The sequence below is a fragment of the Aythya fuligula genome, chromosome 5 (genome assembly GCF_009819795.1).
Source record: "Aythya fuligula isolate bAytFul2 chromosome 5, bAytFul2.pri, whole genome shotgun sequence".
In the NCBI taxonomy this organism is placed as follows: domain Eukaryota; kingdom Metazoa; phylum Chordata; class Aves; order Anseriformes; family Anatidae; genus Aythya; species Aythya fuligula.
In genome coordinates, this window is record NC_045563.1 from 25,951,598 (window position 1) to 25,967,253 (window position 15,656).

Sequence of the window (15,656 nt, forward strand, 5' to 3'; positions counted from 1 at the left end):
CCTGCTGTGCAGCCCTCGACAGCCAGGCAGCTTTCCTCCCCTGCTGCCCTGCCGCGGTGGCTCCGACCTGACCCAGTCCTTGCTACTGAAAGGACGCAGAGCACTTCTTGGGCCTGCTTCTCTCTTTGGGACTTCATTTCCCTCTGCAGAGCGTACAAGGTAAGGAATTTCCAGCCCCCTGCAAATACCAGTTTCCTCTTTGCTGGTCAGTGGGACATCGGATGGGGCAGCCACATTTATCACATGCTTTTTGCTCACCTGGACAGCCTGTGTGCTCATCCTCAGGTGGAGACTCCCCCCCACCCACCACACACCTCCAGCAGCCCTGATAGTGCCGTGGGTGCAGGCAATGGCCCTTCTCTGGCAAACAGCCACCCTGCAGTAAAACTGCCTGCTATGAGAACAGCTGGCTTCAAAGAGAAATGTAAGATGCCCTTTGAAACCAAGCGCACCAAAAGCAGCCAGCAAAGGCAGCAGCAACGTAGTGGTGGATCCCGGAGCTGGCGGTGGGGCTCTCTGGATACCGCTGATGGCTTGGCCGTGCCAGGGAGGGCTGGGAGAATCCAACCCCTCTCAGAGGGGCTGTGGAGGCTGCCGACAGCTAAGGGACTGAATGGAGTCAAAGAAATTTGGGCAGAATCTCTGTCACACCACAAGGAGGTGAGATGAGTGGCTGCTGCGCGGGGCTCTGCAGTCCTACATCAGCTCTTTGGGGGCACAGCTTGAATTATTTAAGTTTTTTCTTGTCACTTTTCCCTCATTAGGAACAGAGACCACCGGGGATGTGCATGCAGCCCCATCTGTGCTTGCACCTTGGAGGAGCCCAGCACTTGCCAGTGCCAGCGTGGTGCTCCCAAACCCAACGCACAACGATGGCAATGTCTTCCCAGCCGCATCCCATGGTGCACAAGGGATGATGATTGGGGACTTACTTACAAAGGCCATATCTCAAAGGCCACCCACCCACCCACCAGCAAGGTGGATGGGTCCCGTGCCAGCGCTGCCGGAGGCCGCGGGCCTCCCTCCTGGTGGCCTCTCAGGTGCTGCCACCAGCAGGAGGAGCTGCACGGCCACAGCACCAGCACACCTCTGCTCCTGGGGGGCCTTGGCCAGGCTGTGTGTGCGCCCACCTTGCCCAGTGCCAGCAGGACCTGTCCCCAGGGTCCAGATTTTGTCTGAAGTCCGGGCAGATGAGCCCGACCATGTTTCCTGCCTCCATCTCCCTGGTGTCTCATGGCAAAGCCTCTCTCACCTCTTCCCCTGCCCACAGGGGAAGGTGGGTGCTGCTCTGATCCAGCGCATCAGGCCTGAGGCAGTGCTGGGGTGATGGGCTGGGGGTTGCTGTGAGTGCTTCACACCCTCTGCCTGCCTCCCTTCTTCTCCTGGGCAGCAGAACCCCAGTTTCCCCAGTTCTGCAAGCCCACCAGCTTCTCACCCCTCTGTCTTGCAACCATTCCAGGACAATTGAGCAGCCCAAAGCTTGCTCACGGCTCCCTTCCCTTCCTCCTCCTCTTGCCCTCTCCACATCCCCTTCTCTGGCACCCCTGCCTGCAGGGCTTTCTCCTGCCAAGGGCATCCAGCCCCTTACCACTCCTTGGGCAGAGCAGGCTCTCAGGCCATTACTTTGCAGTTTTCGATAGCATTGCTCTCATCCTGAGTTTGAAAAACACCTCCTCTGCCCATCTTGGCAGGACCGGAGGGTGATTCCGTGACATGCGGTAAGTGTTATCAGCTGATCTTTGGCAGTGACCTGCCACTCTAGTTTCATTATGAGCCAAGGCCACCAGGTATTCACTTATCTTTCTCTCTATTGGCTCTTCTATTCATCTTGCTGGAAAACAACCTCTGAAAATCCCCAGCCTTGCTATTTACCAAGAGCCACGGAAACTGCTTTCATGATCAGGGGTGCCAGCGTGCTCTGAGTGGCACCAGCGCAGCCCATGGCTGGCAGCAGGACCGGCAGCTGGGAGAGGCTCAAGCGCCACCAGGATGGCTGCAGAGCAATGAGAAAACAATCCTGCTGCTTCCCCAGGCCTGGAAATACCGCCTGGCTCTCCACTGCCTTTGGGCATTTGTTTGTTTCCCCATCTTTGGCTTCTCCAGGAGCAAGGGGACAGTCCCAGCCCTGCCAGAAGGAGCATCTGTGATGTACCAGCCAGGCGCTGCTTCCAGAAGCCTGCGTGGCTCGAAGCAAAAGCACACGTTGGGTCTGTGTGACAGCGAGGTTTCGCTGCCGCCTGTCACGTCTCAGATGAAGCTTCAGGAACGGATCCTTTGCCAGTAACCACCACCTTGCGCTGATGTTATCTAGTTTCTGCAGAATGAACTTGCTGAGTTGTCATCTGTGGCGCTGTCAGGGGAAGTCCTGACTCCTGACGCTGCAGTTCCTGTGGCTGCTCCGCCAGCACCCCAATTCCAGCAGCACCTCCAGGCCAGGCAGATCCGCTGGAAATCTGCTGGAGCAGGTGAGGCCAGGGGAAACAAGGCTTTGACACAGGCCTGTGGGCTCCTAGAGCTGGTGGAGCCTCTGGGCAGGCTAACGCCAGCCTGGTTGCTGCCCACATCTCGCTGCAAGGTGCTGCTGAATGCTGTAGGCCAGCGACCTTGCGCTGGAATGAGTCTGTGGGCATCAGTGGGTGTCTCACGGTGTGTGGATGAGGTGGCCTGCCACACAGACAAGCCCTGTGGGTGCCAGGCAGAGTCACTGACATGATTATGTAGTCACCTACTGAGTGAGGCATCCCTCTCCTTTGGTGGAGGCCTCCCCTGTTACCAAAGTGACCCAGTGCGTGCATCACTTCTAGCCCACAGCTGTTGCATGTTTCTGAATGAGCCAAGATGCCAAGGTCTTGGCATGCAGCAGCGAGGTGGCTTAGATGTGGCTTCATGCCACACCACCAGCTCGCCAGCTGATGTGCACAGGGCTTTAGGAGCAGTGCTGGGTGCCACCGTGCTGGGCCTGGCCACCTGGGATGCACCATGGGCACTTCTGTCTGCCCGATGGCCTCCACATGCTGGGGCTGCTCGGTGGCCAGGCACTGGTGGTTTGTAGCTCAGTGAGAGCATGAAAGGATGCCAGGCTGTGCTCCAAATTCAGTGGATGCCCACCTGGCTGCACAGCAGTGGGGAAAGAGGAAAGGTGCCTGAGGAATGGGATGAAAGAGCCCGTTTGTCCTGTAGAAAGAATGGGATGGAAGAGAACCTCTGTCCTGCCAGTGTAGATGGCTGTAGGACACCTTGCCTCGGGTCTCGTGTTTGCTTCTGGTTGCCCCGCTGTGAAAACGGGAGACCTCCAAAGATGGGTGCTGACCTAAATCAGGGGTGTAGCGAAATTTCCCTATGCGGAGACTAAAAGTCCCAGCAGTTTAGAGTGGAAACTAGTGAAATGCCGTGTGATAGAGATGTACAGAGCAATGCCTGGCTTAGAGATAAGTCTGTTCCTCTGCTCACCCCCTCACAAGATGTTCAAAGAAATGGAAAGACAACTCATTTCAAGCTGGCAAACTGACACGCTTCTTACAGAGCAACGAACTGCTTTGCACAGGTGGACAAGGTGCCTGCTGGCCAGCCACTGCAGAAGGCTCATGAAGGACAAGGTGCTCATGGAAAACAAGGATGCCCACAGCTCAGGTCAAAGGCTGACCAAAAACATTTGGAAAATGGCATGGCTCTTGGAATAGCATGGCTCTGGAATTCAGGGGAAGGTGGTTCTGCCTTTTCCTGTCCCCTCTTTGAAGCCGTTGTTGGGGTTGTTGGGGACATCAGGGGCCTCTTGTGCCAGGGCCTCATGGCACCACTGCGGGCAGGGCTGAGGCTGCGGCCCCTCTTCCTTGGCCCACCTCCCAGGCACTGCTGGGGATGACGCCCTGATAAATGGGGGCAGAAAGGGAGAAATGGCATATCTGGCCCCCTAAGCGAAACGCAAAGCAGCTGCTGTTGGGCTGGGAGCAGGCTACGAGCAGTTGTGCTGTTCGCAGCCATCCCCTGCTGAGAGGGGTGGCTTGAGTCTTATCTGCAGGGACATGCCCTGAGGAAGCTGTGCCCAGTCCTTCTGGACATATCTTAAGGTGACGGGTGGCATTGATGAATGCTTTTCTCTGAATGGAGTCATGCAGCAGCCAAGTAATACATTCAAGAGCCGTGCATTAATTTGGGAGATGAGTAATGCGTTCACCCCTCTGCCCCCACACCATGGGGCATGGCAGCAGTGCCCAGTGAGCACCAGACACCCCTCAGGCTGCGGCCATCCCACGGGAGCAAAACGTTGGCTGTTTGGTCACTGTGGCTGGACACACTGCAGCACAAGCACAGGTCCAAGTCGAGGTCCTGCTGTCACAGCGGTAGGGAAGGCCTGCGTGGCCTGGAAACACACGAAGGAAGCTGGGGCTGCGGCCCCCTGCCAGCACCGGTAAGCGTGCCCCTGGGTGGATCAGCCATTCTGGTTAAACGGGTCACTGCCCTTCCTCTCTGGGCCTTCCCCATCATCGCCAAACGAGACTGCCACCGAGATGAGTCAAACCGTCAGACAACATCTGCGGCCCCGCAGTCCATGCGCTTGGATAGTTCTGCCGGCCCCGTGCAGCAGAGGCAGAGAAGCCCTGCTCCACCAGCAGCGTCTGCATGTGAGGCCTTTCGCAGCCCCCGGGCGGCTCATCCAGCCAGGCTGGGCAGTGGGGTCCATTCCTGGCTAGAAATGGACCAGGGGCTGTGGAGGAGGCCATGGGAGAATGGTCGGCCTTGGCTTCTCACTACTCTGCCAGGCTTCGGGATCTGCTGGCCTGGGGAGTTGGGTACATGTACACCTGAGCTTGCTCCTGAGCTGCTAAGCCCTGCCAGGGACTGATTAGAGGTTGCTCAATTAATTACCCAACCCGATGGTATGTACAGGATGGCAGACTGTGGCTGACCCCCTCAGCAGCCTGGGGCGAACACCAATTATCTGTGTCTTGAGCCTGAGGCTCTGCCAGCAGCCCTCCCCCCCACTGGGAGCACATTGGGAGTTTACTTTCTGTAGTTTGCTTCTTTTAACACATAGACAGCGACACGCCAGAAGAGTACTAATGACATTTAAAAAAATAATAATCATGAAAGTGTCATAGATGAGTACTGAAGAGCTAGAAATTGCCAGAAATGGCTTTGCCTGGGCAACCTAGTGTCAGATACCTTGCACATATGATCACCTCCTGCTTTTTGCCTTGGATGGCCACCTCTTCATCCCCCAGGCTGGACCACAGCCAGAGGGAATGAAAAGCTGGCCCACTGGGCTGCCTCTTTTCTTACCAGGGCTGAGAAACTGCTACCAGGCAAGAAAGCAATGGCCTGTAAAAAGAAAGAAGGTTTCCTGGGCAGGCCCTTAGTGCCTCCCTGGAGAGCCGCATCTGCCTCAAAGTAACTCGGTGAGCTGCACAAGCAAGTCTTTCACAGGAGCAGCCACTTGTTCCTCATTTGCCAGGTCTGGGTTACAGAAGAGCTAAAAGGTTGCACCTGCAGTTGCAGACATAGGGAGCTGGGGGTTGGTTAAACGAATTACTCTATAGAGCCAAAAACACTGAAGAATTAGATTCTAGTTGGTTAAAACTGTGTGTCTAAAATTAAAGAGTACTAATGACCTAAATCCCTCTTTGTCTTGTGTTTCACGGTGGTGAAACAGGGATAACTCTACCCCCTCACCTGGAAAGGTGGCTGAGAAAACCACTTCATTAGCAGTGCTGAAGCACTCAGATGCCTGAGTGATGGACCCTAGAAAGGGTCTGTGGAGAAATGGAAAAGCAGGATGTCGAAGCAGGATCTGACCCCAGGACAGTGAGAAAGGTAATGCAGCAATGCCAGGGAAGGAACCTTTGTGGATCATGCAGTTGTGGAGCCCAGCATGATATAAACAGCCCTGGGGATGGAGACAAGCTCTTCTGCCAGCTGGGGAAGCCACCCACGGTGCAGAGAGGACCAACGCGTGCTACCAGAAGGGGATGCAGCAGGATCTTGTCTGGTAGGGAGTAAGGACTTCATTCAGCACCACCATTCACTCTGCATCTCTTATCAGCACTGTATCCTACACGAGTCTTTGAACTCATATGGGGAATGATATGCAAATTGTTGTGATTGTCCAAATATTGTGAGACAGTATTTGCATGAAATGTTACACACGAAGCAGAAGCAACCTCGGCGGTTTACAGGAGGCTGAAGCTGACAGCTTCTCTGGGCTGGATTTTTAAATAGCACTATTCACTAAATGGTCATGCAAAAAAGGTGAGTGAGCGGGATGAGGTGAGCTGCAGTTCGAATGCTGCTGTTGAAGCCTGCAGCAGGTGGGAGGGCTGGAGCAGTAGGTTTATGGGGAAGCTGCAGCTTCAGCTTTCTCTCCTGTGTGCACAGGCAGGATGCAGGGACTGCCTACAGTTAAGACCTGACTCTCTTAGCAGCTTTATTTATTTATTTATTTATTTATTCATTTTTAACAGGTCTCCTTATTTAAACTCTGGGAATGCTTCTCTAACCCATCGTAGAGAGGCAGGATTAAACCTGGACCGTTTCTGACAGAGGTTTGTTCCTTGCTGCTTCACGTGAAGGGGATGGAATAACTTTCCTGAACGGCTCATCCCAAGGCCTTCCTAACCCTTAACCTGTTTCAAACCTCTGACCTGAATCTTCCTCACCGCTGTTGAAGCCTGGTTTGGCTGCACAGAAAACAGCTGACCACTCTTTCCATTACAACATATCAAAGACGGCTTCTTCCTCCCCCGCCCCCTGCCCGCCCCCAGGACTTCTCTTTTCTAGGCTAAACAGAGCCAGCAGCGTCTTCACTCCTTCCTCTTAGCACAGGATTTCGGTGTGTTCACCCCTTGTATTGTTTTCCTCTGGGCTTTTCTGCTCCAGGGCTTGGGAGGAGCCGTCGCCCCCTCGCATCCTGCACCCCCAGATGTGATCTGTGATGCTCTGCAACCCCCGGATATTTCCCTGCCATTCTGCTGCCTAGCTGGTTATTCCCCAGTTCTTCTACACACACCTCGTGTCGCTTTACATTTGCATTTGTTCTTGCTGAACTGCACCTTGCTGCTGCCAAACCATTTCTCCGGCACTCGAGGTCGTGCCCTCTGACCTCTCATCGCCCGCACACCCCGAGATAATGGGATCCCTTCGGCAGGCTCTGCTGCTGTTCACGAGGGACCGATGCAGAACTGGGTGGCCCCTTCCTTCCCCTAAACTCCTCTGAGAGTTATCCCTGCTCTGTAGGTCTGCTGGCACGGCAGTGGCTTAACCCTTGTAAGCTTTTCCAGTGGTGCTGATAACAATTTCACAGCTGCTGTGATTATGATCAAGAAACCTCAATGATCCCAGAGAGAAAGTCAGGGGATGCTATTCACTGAGTACATTTAGTCACCTAAAAGAGGTTTAGGGATTAGGGCTCTGGCTCCTGAGCTGCCCCCGCCAGCAGGGCACAGCCTGGGCTGGGACAGCGGGCTACCAGCTGGGATTCCTCCATCAGCCCCAGGCTGTCCATAAAAGCGCAGCTAAGGGCAGGCTGTGGCACAGCTCCAGACCTTCCTCCTGCGGATCAAACAGGATTTTCCTGCAGAAAAGTCGGGGCCAGCTTTGTGCAGACTGCCCAGCTCCCACCTGGACACCCAGCTTTCCGGTGCCATGCCCTGCCAATGCCGCCTGCTGTCACCTTTTGGCCGCTTGGGACTGCCAAATGCCAGAGGAGGGAATTCAGCTTATTTGCCCAGAGATGGGGCAAGGACATTTCTCCTTGAGGAAGGAGCTCCCTCCATCCTGCCCTGAGCTACAACAGCTTGTAGAGCCCTCCTTCGGAGGGCTCAAAGGAGCTGCTGATGCCCGAGTGGTGGTGGCCGGGTGCCGAGGCGGTCTGTGAGGTCTGCTCGGTGCGGGAGGAGCGTGGGTTTCCTCGGGACAGCGGGAATCCAACGGTCTGCTTCCTGGAAAGGAAGCGCCGTGTGGGGTTGCAGGGTTCAGAGGAAGTGTAGCGGTGCAGCGAGCAGATGGATGGTTCAATGGTTCAGCTGCCAGCCAGCAGCTTGGCAGCCCCGAATTCACTGCTCCGCTCAGCCCTCTTCTCACCAGCGCCCTGCATTGCCTTTGGGGGCTGTGAGCTGCTCAGGTCATAGGGCCAAGGGTAGCGCAGCGGTGCCACAGGGTATTCTGAAGAGGAACACGGACTAAGGCTGAGCAGCCGTGACACTGGAGCCAGGCCAAGTGGCTTCCCCGAGCCACCAAGCCGGTAGCCAGCCCCACATCCCTGTGCTGTCTGAGTGCCAGGGCTCGAAGAGGTGCCAGCAGTGCCCACACAAATCTGTGCTACGTGCCAAGTCTGCTCTCCTCTGCGTCAGTGTGCTCAGTGCTGCCCCGAGGCTGCCAAATGGAGCTCCCAACGCTTTGCCCTGATGACAAACGCATCTCAGGTGCCCTCGCTGATGTCCCACTGCAAACACTGCTCACCGCGTGAGGGGCGCTCACACAGGGCTGTGAGGCGCTGGCACAGGCTGCCCAGAGGAGCTGTGGCTGCCCCATCCCTGGAGGTGCTCAAGGCCAGGCTGGATGGGGCTTTGGGCAACCTGGGCTGGTGGGAGGTGTCCCTGCCCATGGCAGGGGGGTGGGACTGGGTGGGCTTTAAGGTCCCTTCCAACCCAAACTGTTCTGTGATTCTAAAGCGTGGGCTGCTGGGGCTGGAGGTGCAGCACGGGGCTGGGCAGCAGTTTGGGCTGCAGTATTCCTGGTCAGGGAGCAGAAGGAACTCCCACCAGTAAGTGGGAACTGGGAGTCGCTGCTTTCCACAGCGGTGAGTTACTGCTGTGACAGAGCAGGGGAGGAATAAGGGGCCGTGCCCCAAGCTGGGTGCCCACAGCATGTTTCTATCTCCCCATAGTCCTGTCTTCTGCTGCCAGCTGTGATGGAAGGGGCTAGAGGAGAGCAGGAGGGAGCCAGACCTGTACACGACAGGCTTGTGGAGTACGGGCACGCTCATGCTGAGGTGTGGAGTGAGAGTTATGTCTCAGGCTTAGCTGCTGGCCCCATAGGGCCATTACTCTCTACCAAAACCAGTCCAAACGTTCTTCCATCCCAAGCCTTTCTTCTTAGGTGGGCCTTGATCACCGCACATACACAAGGCACTGGTGCCTGCTGAGGGTGCTGGTCTCCTCCTGGGACATGCTGGGGGTGGTGGAACGGGGCGGGTGGGCTGCAGGATGGGGAAGGCTGCCCAGGGACTTCCCAAAGGGGCCGGGGTGGCGCTGGACCAGCCAGGGCGCACCGCTCCTCCGGCCCCTGGAGTTTCTGGGGCTCCCGGCACCACCTCCTCCGCGCTGCCCTCCTTTGAGGGTCCCACTTTCCCAGCCAGGGCCGGGGCTTTTCTTCCCTTTACATCTCTGCTGTTTGTCTCGGAGAAAACCCATCTCGCTGTTTTTCTACCGCTTGAAGGTGTTTTTCGGGGGTTTTTCAGGCTATTTTGAAGCTCGTTTTTCCCAGATGTGCTTTTTTTTTTTTTCTGCTTTTTTTTTTTTTCTTCTTCTTCTTCTGTAGCTTTTCTTCTTCGCCTTAAAGTTTCCGGCCACGTGACTTTCAGCTTACATCCCCTAGGTTCTGAGAAACCACAGGAGGCCTGAGACCTAAAGGGAAGGTGCAGAGCTCTGAGCAGAGAGCAGAGAAAGTAGCAGAGCGCGGGGCAGGAGGACAGCGTGCCTCCGGGACGGGCTCGCGCAGGGAGGCCAGCCAGCATCCCAGGGCAGGCAGAGGAGGACAGGGGGCAAAGCAAAGGGAGAAAGAGAGAAGCCGGGCACACCGTGAGCATAAAGGAAGCTGAAGAGGCCCTGGGAGCCAGAGACGGGAGCCATGCCCCACAGCTCCGACAGCAGCGACTCCAGCAGCTCCAGCCAGTCTCCCCCTCCCAGCAAGCAGGTGAGCAGGGAGCCTTCCCCAGCCCTCCCCTGCTGGCCTCCAGGGAGGGCAGGTGGCCCTGGGTGGCCGGGAGGAAGTGTACCAGCCCGGCATCTGCACCATGAGCCGTGCTGGGGCTTTCTAGGAACGGTGACGGGGAGAGCGGGATGCGGGGCTGAGCCGGGAGCAGTGCCCGCTGAGCGGAGAGGAAGCCCCGAGAGCTGGGGCTGAGCCAAGGGCAAGATGAGGGGGTCCCGGGACCCCTGGGCACCGTGGGCCCTGTGCTGGGTGCTGGGTGGGAGGCGGTGAGCAGGGTGCTGGTGCTTTGGGGAGTCTGGCCTCGCTGGAGCAGGTGGCTCCGGGGGACCTGCCTGCTTCTCTCTGCCCTCACAGCGCTTAGGGACTGGGAAAAGCCCCGCTGCTAACAGAAATCCCATCGCCTTTCTGGCCCAGCTTTATTATAGAGATCATTTCCCGTCTGCCTAGGGCTGGTACCACCAGCACCTACCCAAGACTTTGCTCAGGAATCTCTGGGTTGATCAGAGCAGGTGATTTGGGGCGTGCAGCCCACAATGGGGATGCCTCCTGGTGGAGAAGGGGATGGAGCACAGAGGCTGCTAAGGGCTAAGGACTGGGCTTGGTGCAGGGCTTGGGAGCTGCTGCATCTGAGGAGCTGGCAGGGCAATGAAGGCAAGGATAAAACGGTTAAGTTCAAAGAAGAGAAAAGATCTTGGGCGGGGTGGAGGGGGGAGAGGATGTGGACAGACTGATGGGCTGGGAAGATAACTTTTGTGGCTGAGTTTTGTAGTCCTGTGGGGGAGCAGTGATGTGAATGTTAGAGAGTCCACAAAAGAGGCAGTACCATATGAAAATAGAAGATGAAAGGGTCTGTGTGACGGTTTTAACTGTCAGGAGGCAGCAGCAGGACCAGATCTGAACAGAGAAGGGAGCTGCACGGAGCTCGTGACCTGGCACCGGGAAACCCAGCTCCCCTCTGCCCGAGGGGCTTGGGAGATGCTGCAGACACTGCCGAGGGGCTGAGAAAAGAGCAAGCACAGAGACAGGAGAGCTGCAGCAAAGGAGGGCTGGGGAAAAGGCAAAAGCCTGGAGCCTGCCTAGTTAAACATGCAATGTCTTAGGGAGCTGTGCCACACCGTAAGGGTCTGCAAAACCCTTAAAGGCTGAGGGAGAGGGGTGATGGGGAGGGGTTGGGACCTGCAGGGATGGAAGGAGGAAAGCACAGGCTGAACCTCTGGTAAGTTGCTTTAGCCAAGGAGCTGGAAGGACTGCAGTGCCATATCCCTGCAGGGAAATGGGGAACAAAGAGGTTTTGTGGGCAAGGAATTCAATTTGTCTCTCTTCTGGAGAGAGGTCCTTGCCCTGGTCCCTCAAGCCACATCCTGGGCACTGGCTTCTTGGTGAAGGCACAGGGGTCATCAAACAGCTGTGCCAGGACGGTTTGGGGATCAGCTTTGTCCCCCCTGGCATCTGAGATGCCAAGAGCATCACATGTCCCTGGGGCAGGGCTTTAGCTCGGTGCTGGAGAGATGTGTCCCATGTCCCGTGCTTCAGCAATGTTATCTGCGGTGTCCCCTTCCCCACCTCCTGCCCAGCAGGAGCGGGGAGAGAACATCACACTCATTTCCATGCCTCGTGTTTCCCTAGGACTCTTCCGATGACATGAGGAAAGTCCAGAGGAGGGAGAAGAACCGCATTGCTGCCCAGAAGAGCCGCCTGCGGCAGACCCAGAAAGCAGACACGCTGCACTTGGTGAGCGCTCCCGTCCTTCCCCATCCCCGGCGCTGAGGGCTCACACTGGGAACAACGTGCTTGCACCCTGGGGACCTGGAGAAGTGCTCAGTGCGGGCAGGGCAGGAGCAGGGGGGCCAGGGCAGGATGTTGGTGGCAGTGCCGTCGCTGAGAGCACACAGCCCCAGCACCGGCAGGTTTTCTCCACCCAGATGCCCAGGCACAGTCTTCCTTCAGCAGGTCCAGAGCGAAATCCTCCCGTTTATCCACCAAATGTCACGGGGACTTGTTCTGTGTCACCAGTACCATTCCCCTCATCCCCATGGGTGTCCTTGCTGGCAGACACAGGCCTGCTGCCAGGATTCATGCCTGGCAGGTCCTGTCGTCACCACCCGTCAGAAAGGGGGATTGCCACCGAAGCCCTCGGTTTAGCAGGCGGTTTAGTAACAAGAACAAAACTGATCTCTCAGTCTGACATTACCAATTTCCTCTCCAAACCTCTCCTGACAGGCTCAGGCAGAAGCTCTTCAAACGTGTGGGCTCGCCTGGGCTGGTGCTCCCTGGGTTTGTGCTTCATGCCGTCACTCACAGCAATGCCATGGTGCACAGGGACACCCCTCTGAGACGGTGGCACTTTGTGTCCCTTGGTATGGAGGGCGGTGCCCTGCAGAACCAAATGGGCTTTGCCCCTGATATGTCTTCTGAGGCTCCACACTGTGTAGATAGATAAATATTAATCAGTTTATAATATTGAAGATGTCCCTATGGCAGGACTTGCATCCCTTCCTACCTCTGAGCACTGTGCAGTACCTGGGGGCTGTTCCTCTTGCACAGCATGGATTTTCCCTGCTCTGGTTTCACTCTCACTGTCCTGTTCTCCTCCTGTGGTACCCTGGTGGCTCTTCCCAGCATGAGGGACTACGAGGCTGCATTTTGGGAGGGATGGCCACTTCTTGCTGTGTGTGTGTGGGCAGTGTCAGAGCACAGGGGTGCTTTGTGTTCGTGTGCTTTGCATTTTGGTAGGCGCAATCCCGTGCGTTTTGCGAGCCGTTGGTGAGCAGGATGCAGAACATGCAGAGACCGTCTGTGTCCCTGCCCAGGGCTTGGCTGCCCCTTGAAATGTGATAGGCTGGTCTTCAAAAAAACACCCTTTGACTTAGCAGTCTTTGTATTCCCCAAATCCCCATTTTTGGGATGGATACTTGAGAAGTTGGTCCTGAGCCTTTCCCTTTTCATCACGCCCTCAGTCCATGCTGGCAGTGGGTTTCCAATGGAGATTTCTCTCTTTCCTGAGCAGCTGCTGGTGCTGCTAGAGCAGGCACGGCTCTGGGCCGACTGATAGGTCTGTCAGCAGCGATGGCTCTGGGAGACCGTGCCTGAGAGGGATGGAGGGAGAGCCTTTCCTCGGGGCTGGTGCTCTGTCCAAGGCCATCCTAGAGGTGGACTTGAACTCTTCCCTCAGGAAAATCCTGACTTGCTGTGCTCCATGAGCTGCTCTTCTCAGGGCAGACAACAAACCACCTTGTTAAGAGCTGTTATGAGGTGCTCAGATGCCACCAATAGCACAGATTCCTACCTTCCCCAGGGGCAGGGACACAATGGCAGAAGCATTAGGACTGTGCCTCTCGGGTGCAGTCCTGCCCAGAAGAGCCTGGGCTGTGGAGGTGTCGCAGCATCTCCACCTGCCCCAGGGCTCCCAGCTTGTGCTTTGAGGGGAATGAGTCAGCGGGAGGCTGGCCCGCGGGTGATTCCCGTCAGCTCCCGCGTTTGACGTCAGTCACGATTTCCAAAGCATTTTGTCGTGTCCCGGAGATGCTCGTTTGGTGCTGCAGCTGCGTTTTACCCTCTGCATAGAGAGCACGCACCTCCAAAAGCCAGCATGGTGGCTGGAGAGGTGACAGCTTCGCTTTGCCAGGGACCTGCTGCAGCTCTCCAGGGCCTTGGTTGAATTCATGGAGCCCAGCACCGAGTCCTCCCTATCTCCTTTGATCCTGCCCAGACTACCGGAGCCTGGGATGCTCCAGCCTGGAGCTGGCTGCCTCTGGGCAGCAAAGGCTGTGATTTTCTCCTCGAGGCAGGGCCGAGCATCACCATCAGACCCTTTGTTGTTATCCTCATTAACAGCAGCAATACTTCGGTTCTTCTCAGGCCTCAGTTTCTCTTTTCTTCTGACTCAAGCGTCTCCCCCTCCTCCCTGCCGGGCCGCTGGTTTCCCCGGCTGCTAGCAGGAAGCAGTGAGTCTTTTCTTTCCAGGGCAATGACAGGTTTCCTGTGGCAGGTGGTTTTCTGGTTAAAGACGGCGGTTATTCAGCGCGCCCTCCCCCCGGCCGGGCGGCCCGGGAAGCGGACGACGGCGTGCGTGTGCGTGAGAGGGAGCGAGAAAGCCTGGGCGGGCGCACACCCCAGTCACTTCTCGTAAGCTGGGGCCGGGGAGCGCGCCGGGGCCGCCAGCATCGCGCCCGCACCCGGCCAGCTGGAGGAGGGGGGTTTGCCCAGCCACCGCTCGGGGCAGAATTTGCCGGAAACTTGTCATTTTGGAAACTGCTGGGCTGAGAGGTGCGGGGACAGGACCCCAGCCCCGGCACGGCCACCTCCTCTGCCCGCTCCCGTCCTGCTGGTGGGCGCCTCCTGCAAGGAGGTGGGTCAGGGAGGGCTGCATCTTGTGATGCTTAGGTGTGTCCTGATGCGGGGCAGCTCCTACAGACCCCACACACAATTATCGGGTACCACACTGCACCCCAGGGCCTCCCCACTCACACCTACAGCTGAGGAACCCCCCCTGTTTTTGTCTCCCCAGGAGAGCGAAGACCTGGAGAGGCAGAACGCAGCCCTGCGCCGGGAGATCCGGCAGCTGACGGAGGAGATGAAGCACTTCACCTCGGTGCTGAGCTCCCACGAACCACTCTGCTCCATCCTGGCGTCGCCCCCGCCGCCGCCCCCAGAGGTGCTTTACGCCACGCACTCCTTCCACCAGCCCCACATCAGCTCCCCGCGCTTCCAGCACTGAGCGGCCAAGAAGCAACCTCGTGGGGCTCGCTTTTCCATCCGGAGAGGGACAGACAGACAGACAGACGGCCCTTCTCACAGCATGTATGTACTCTGAGTGACTTTGTCCAAGACTTGTTCCCCGTGCAGAAACGGCAGGGCCACCAGGAGGCATCTTCGGGCAGTTTCCAGCTTGGATCCTGGGAAGAGGAGCATTCGCAAAAGGGCACCAACCCCTTCCCCGGTGCTTGCCTGGGGACCCCGCGGGAGCGTGGGCACGGGCAGCCCCCGTGCGAGCTGCAGCGGGAGCAGCGGGAGCTCCGGGCAGAGGAACAGAAGCAGGGGCAGAGGGGAAGGTTGGGGGCCATAGACTACCAGGGCAAAACTGGTTTATTTTTGTAAAATAAAGAATGAAAATGCTGCGCGCTTTGTTTTTCAACAGGCCCCGCATGGCACGGCGGGAGTGGGGCGGTGGCAGGGGAGAGCGTGGAGTTCAGGGAACAGCCCCATGTCTGCTGATGTCTCATCTGCCTCATTTCTGAGCAGCAGGGACCTGGGGGGTGGCCTGGGGGCTGCAGAAGCAGCACGGCCGGGAAGGAGCACGGCAGTAGGGATGGGGGCGGTGGCACTGTGCTGGAGGGGATGGGGAAGCGGGGCCTCACCCTTCAGCGGGACCTAACTCCCGCTCTGGCCAGCAGCACCAGCCCCTGCACAAGGCTGAAGCCTCCTTGCCAGTGCAGGTCCTGTTGCTAATATTGGTTCAGGACTGCTGGCCTTGCCGAGGAGCATCAGCTGCCATTTTTTCAGGATAAGGTACCAGAAGCAGGCTTTTAACTGAGGAACTGAGCTAAATGCCCTCAGTTTCTACATACCCTTCATTTCAAGCAAGGAGAAGGGGCATATTTCCAGGTGGGTTTAGACCCATCAGACTAGCCCCGAGAGCAGTCAGGAAAAGCCTGTAGTATGCTGTGCTGTGTCTGTTTTCACCAGTGGGGTGATAACAAAGCCATGTTGTGCCTGAGGGAGCCATCCTC

The 15,656-nt window shown here is 57.1% G+C and overlaps 1 protein-coding gene across 1 annotated transcript; it reads left to right on the plus strand.

Moving 5' to 3' along the window:
• Positions 1-9,843: 9,843 nt before the first annotated feature.
• Positions 9,844-14,644, plus strand: BATF (basic leucine zipper ATF-like transcription factor). The gene is made up of 3 exons (XM_032187557.1): positions 9,844-9,909; positions 11,554-11,658; positions 14,435-14,644. The coding sequence occupies exons 1-3, from the start codon at positions 9,844-9,846 to the stop codon at positions 14,642-14,644; spliced, it is 381 nt and encodes a 126-aa protein (XP_032043448.1).
• The last annotated feature ends 1,012 nt before the right edge of the window (positions 14,645-15,656 follow it).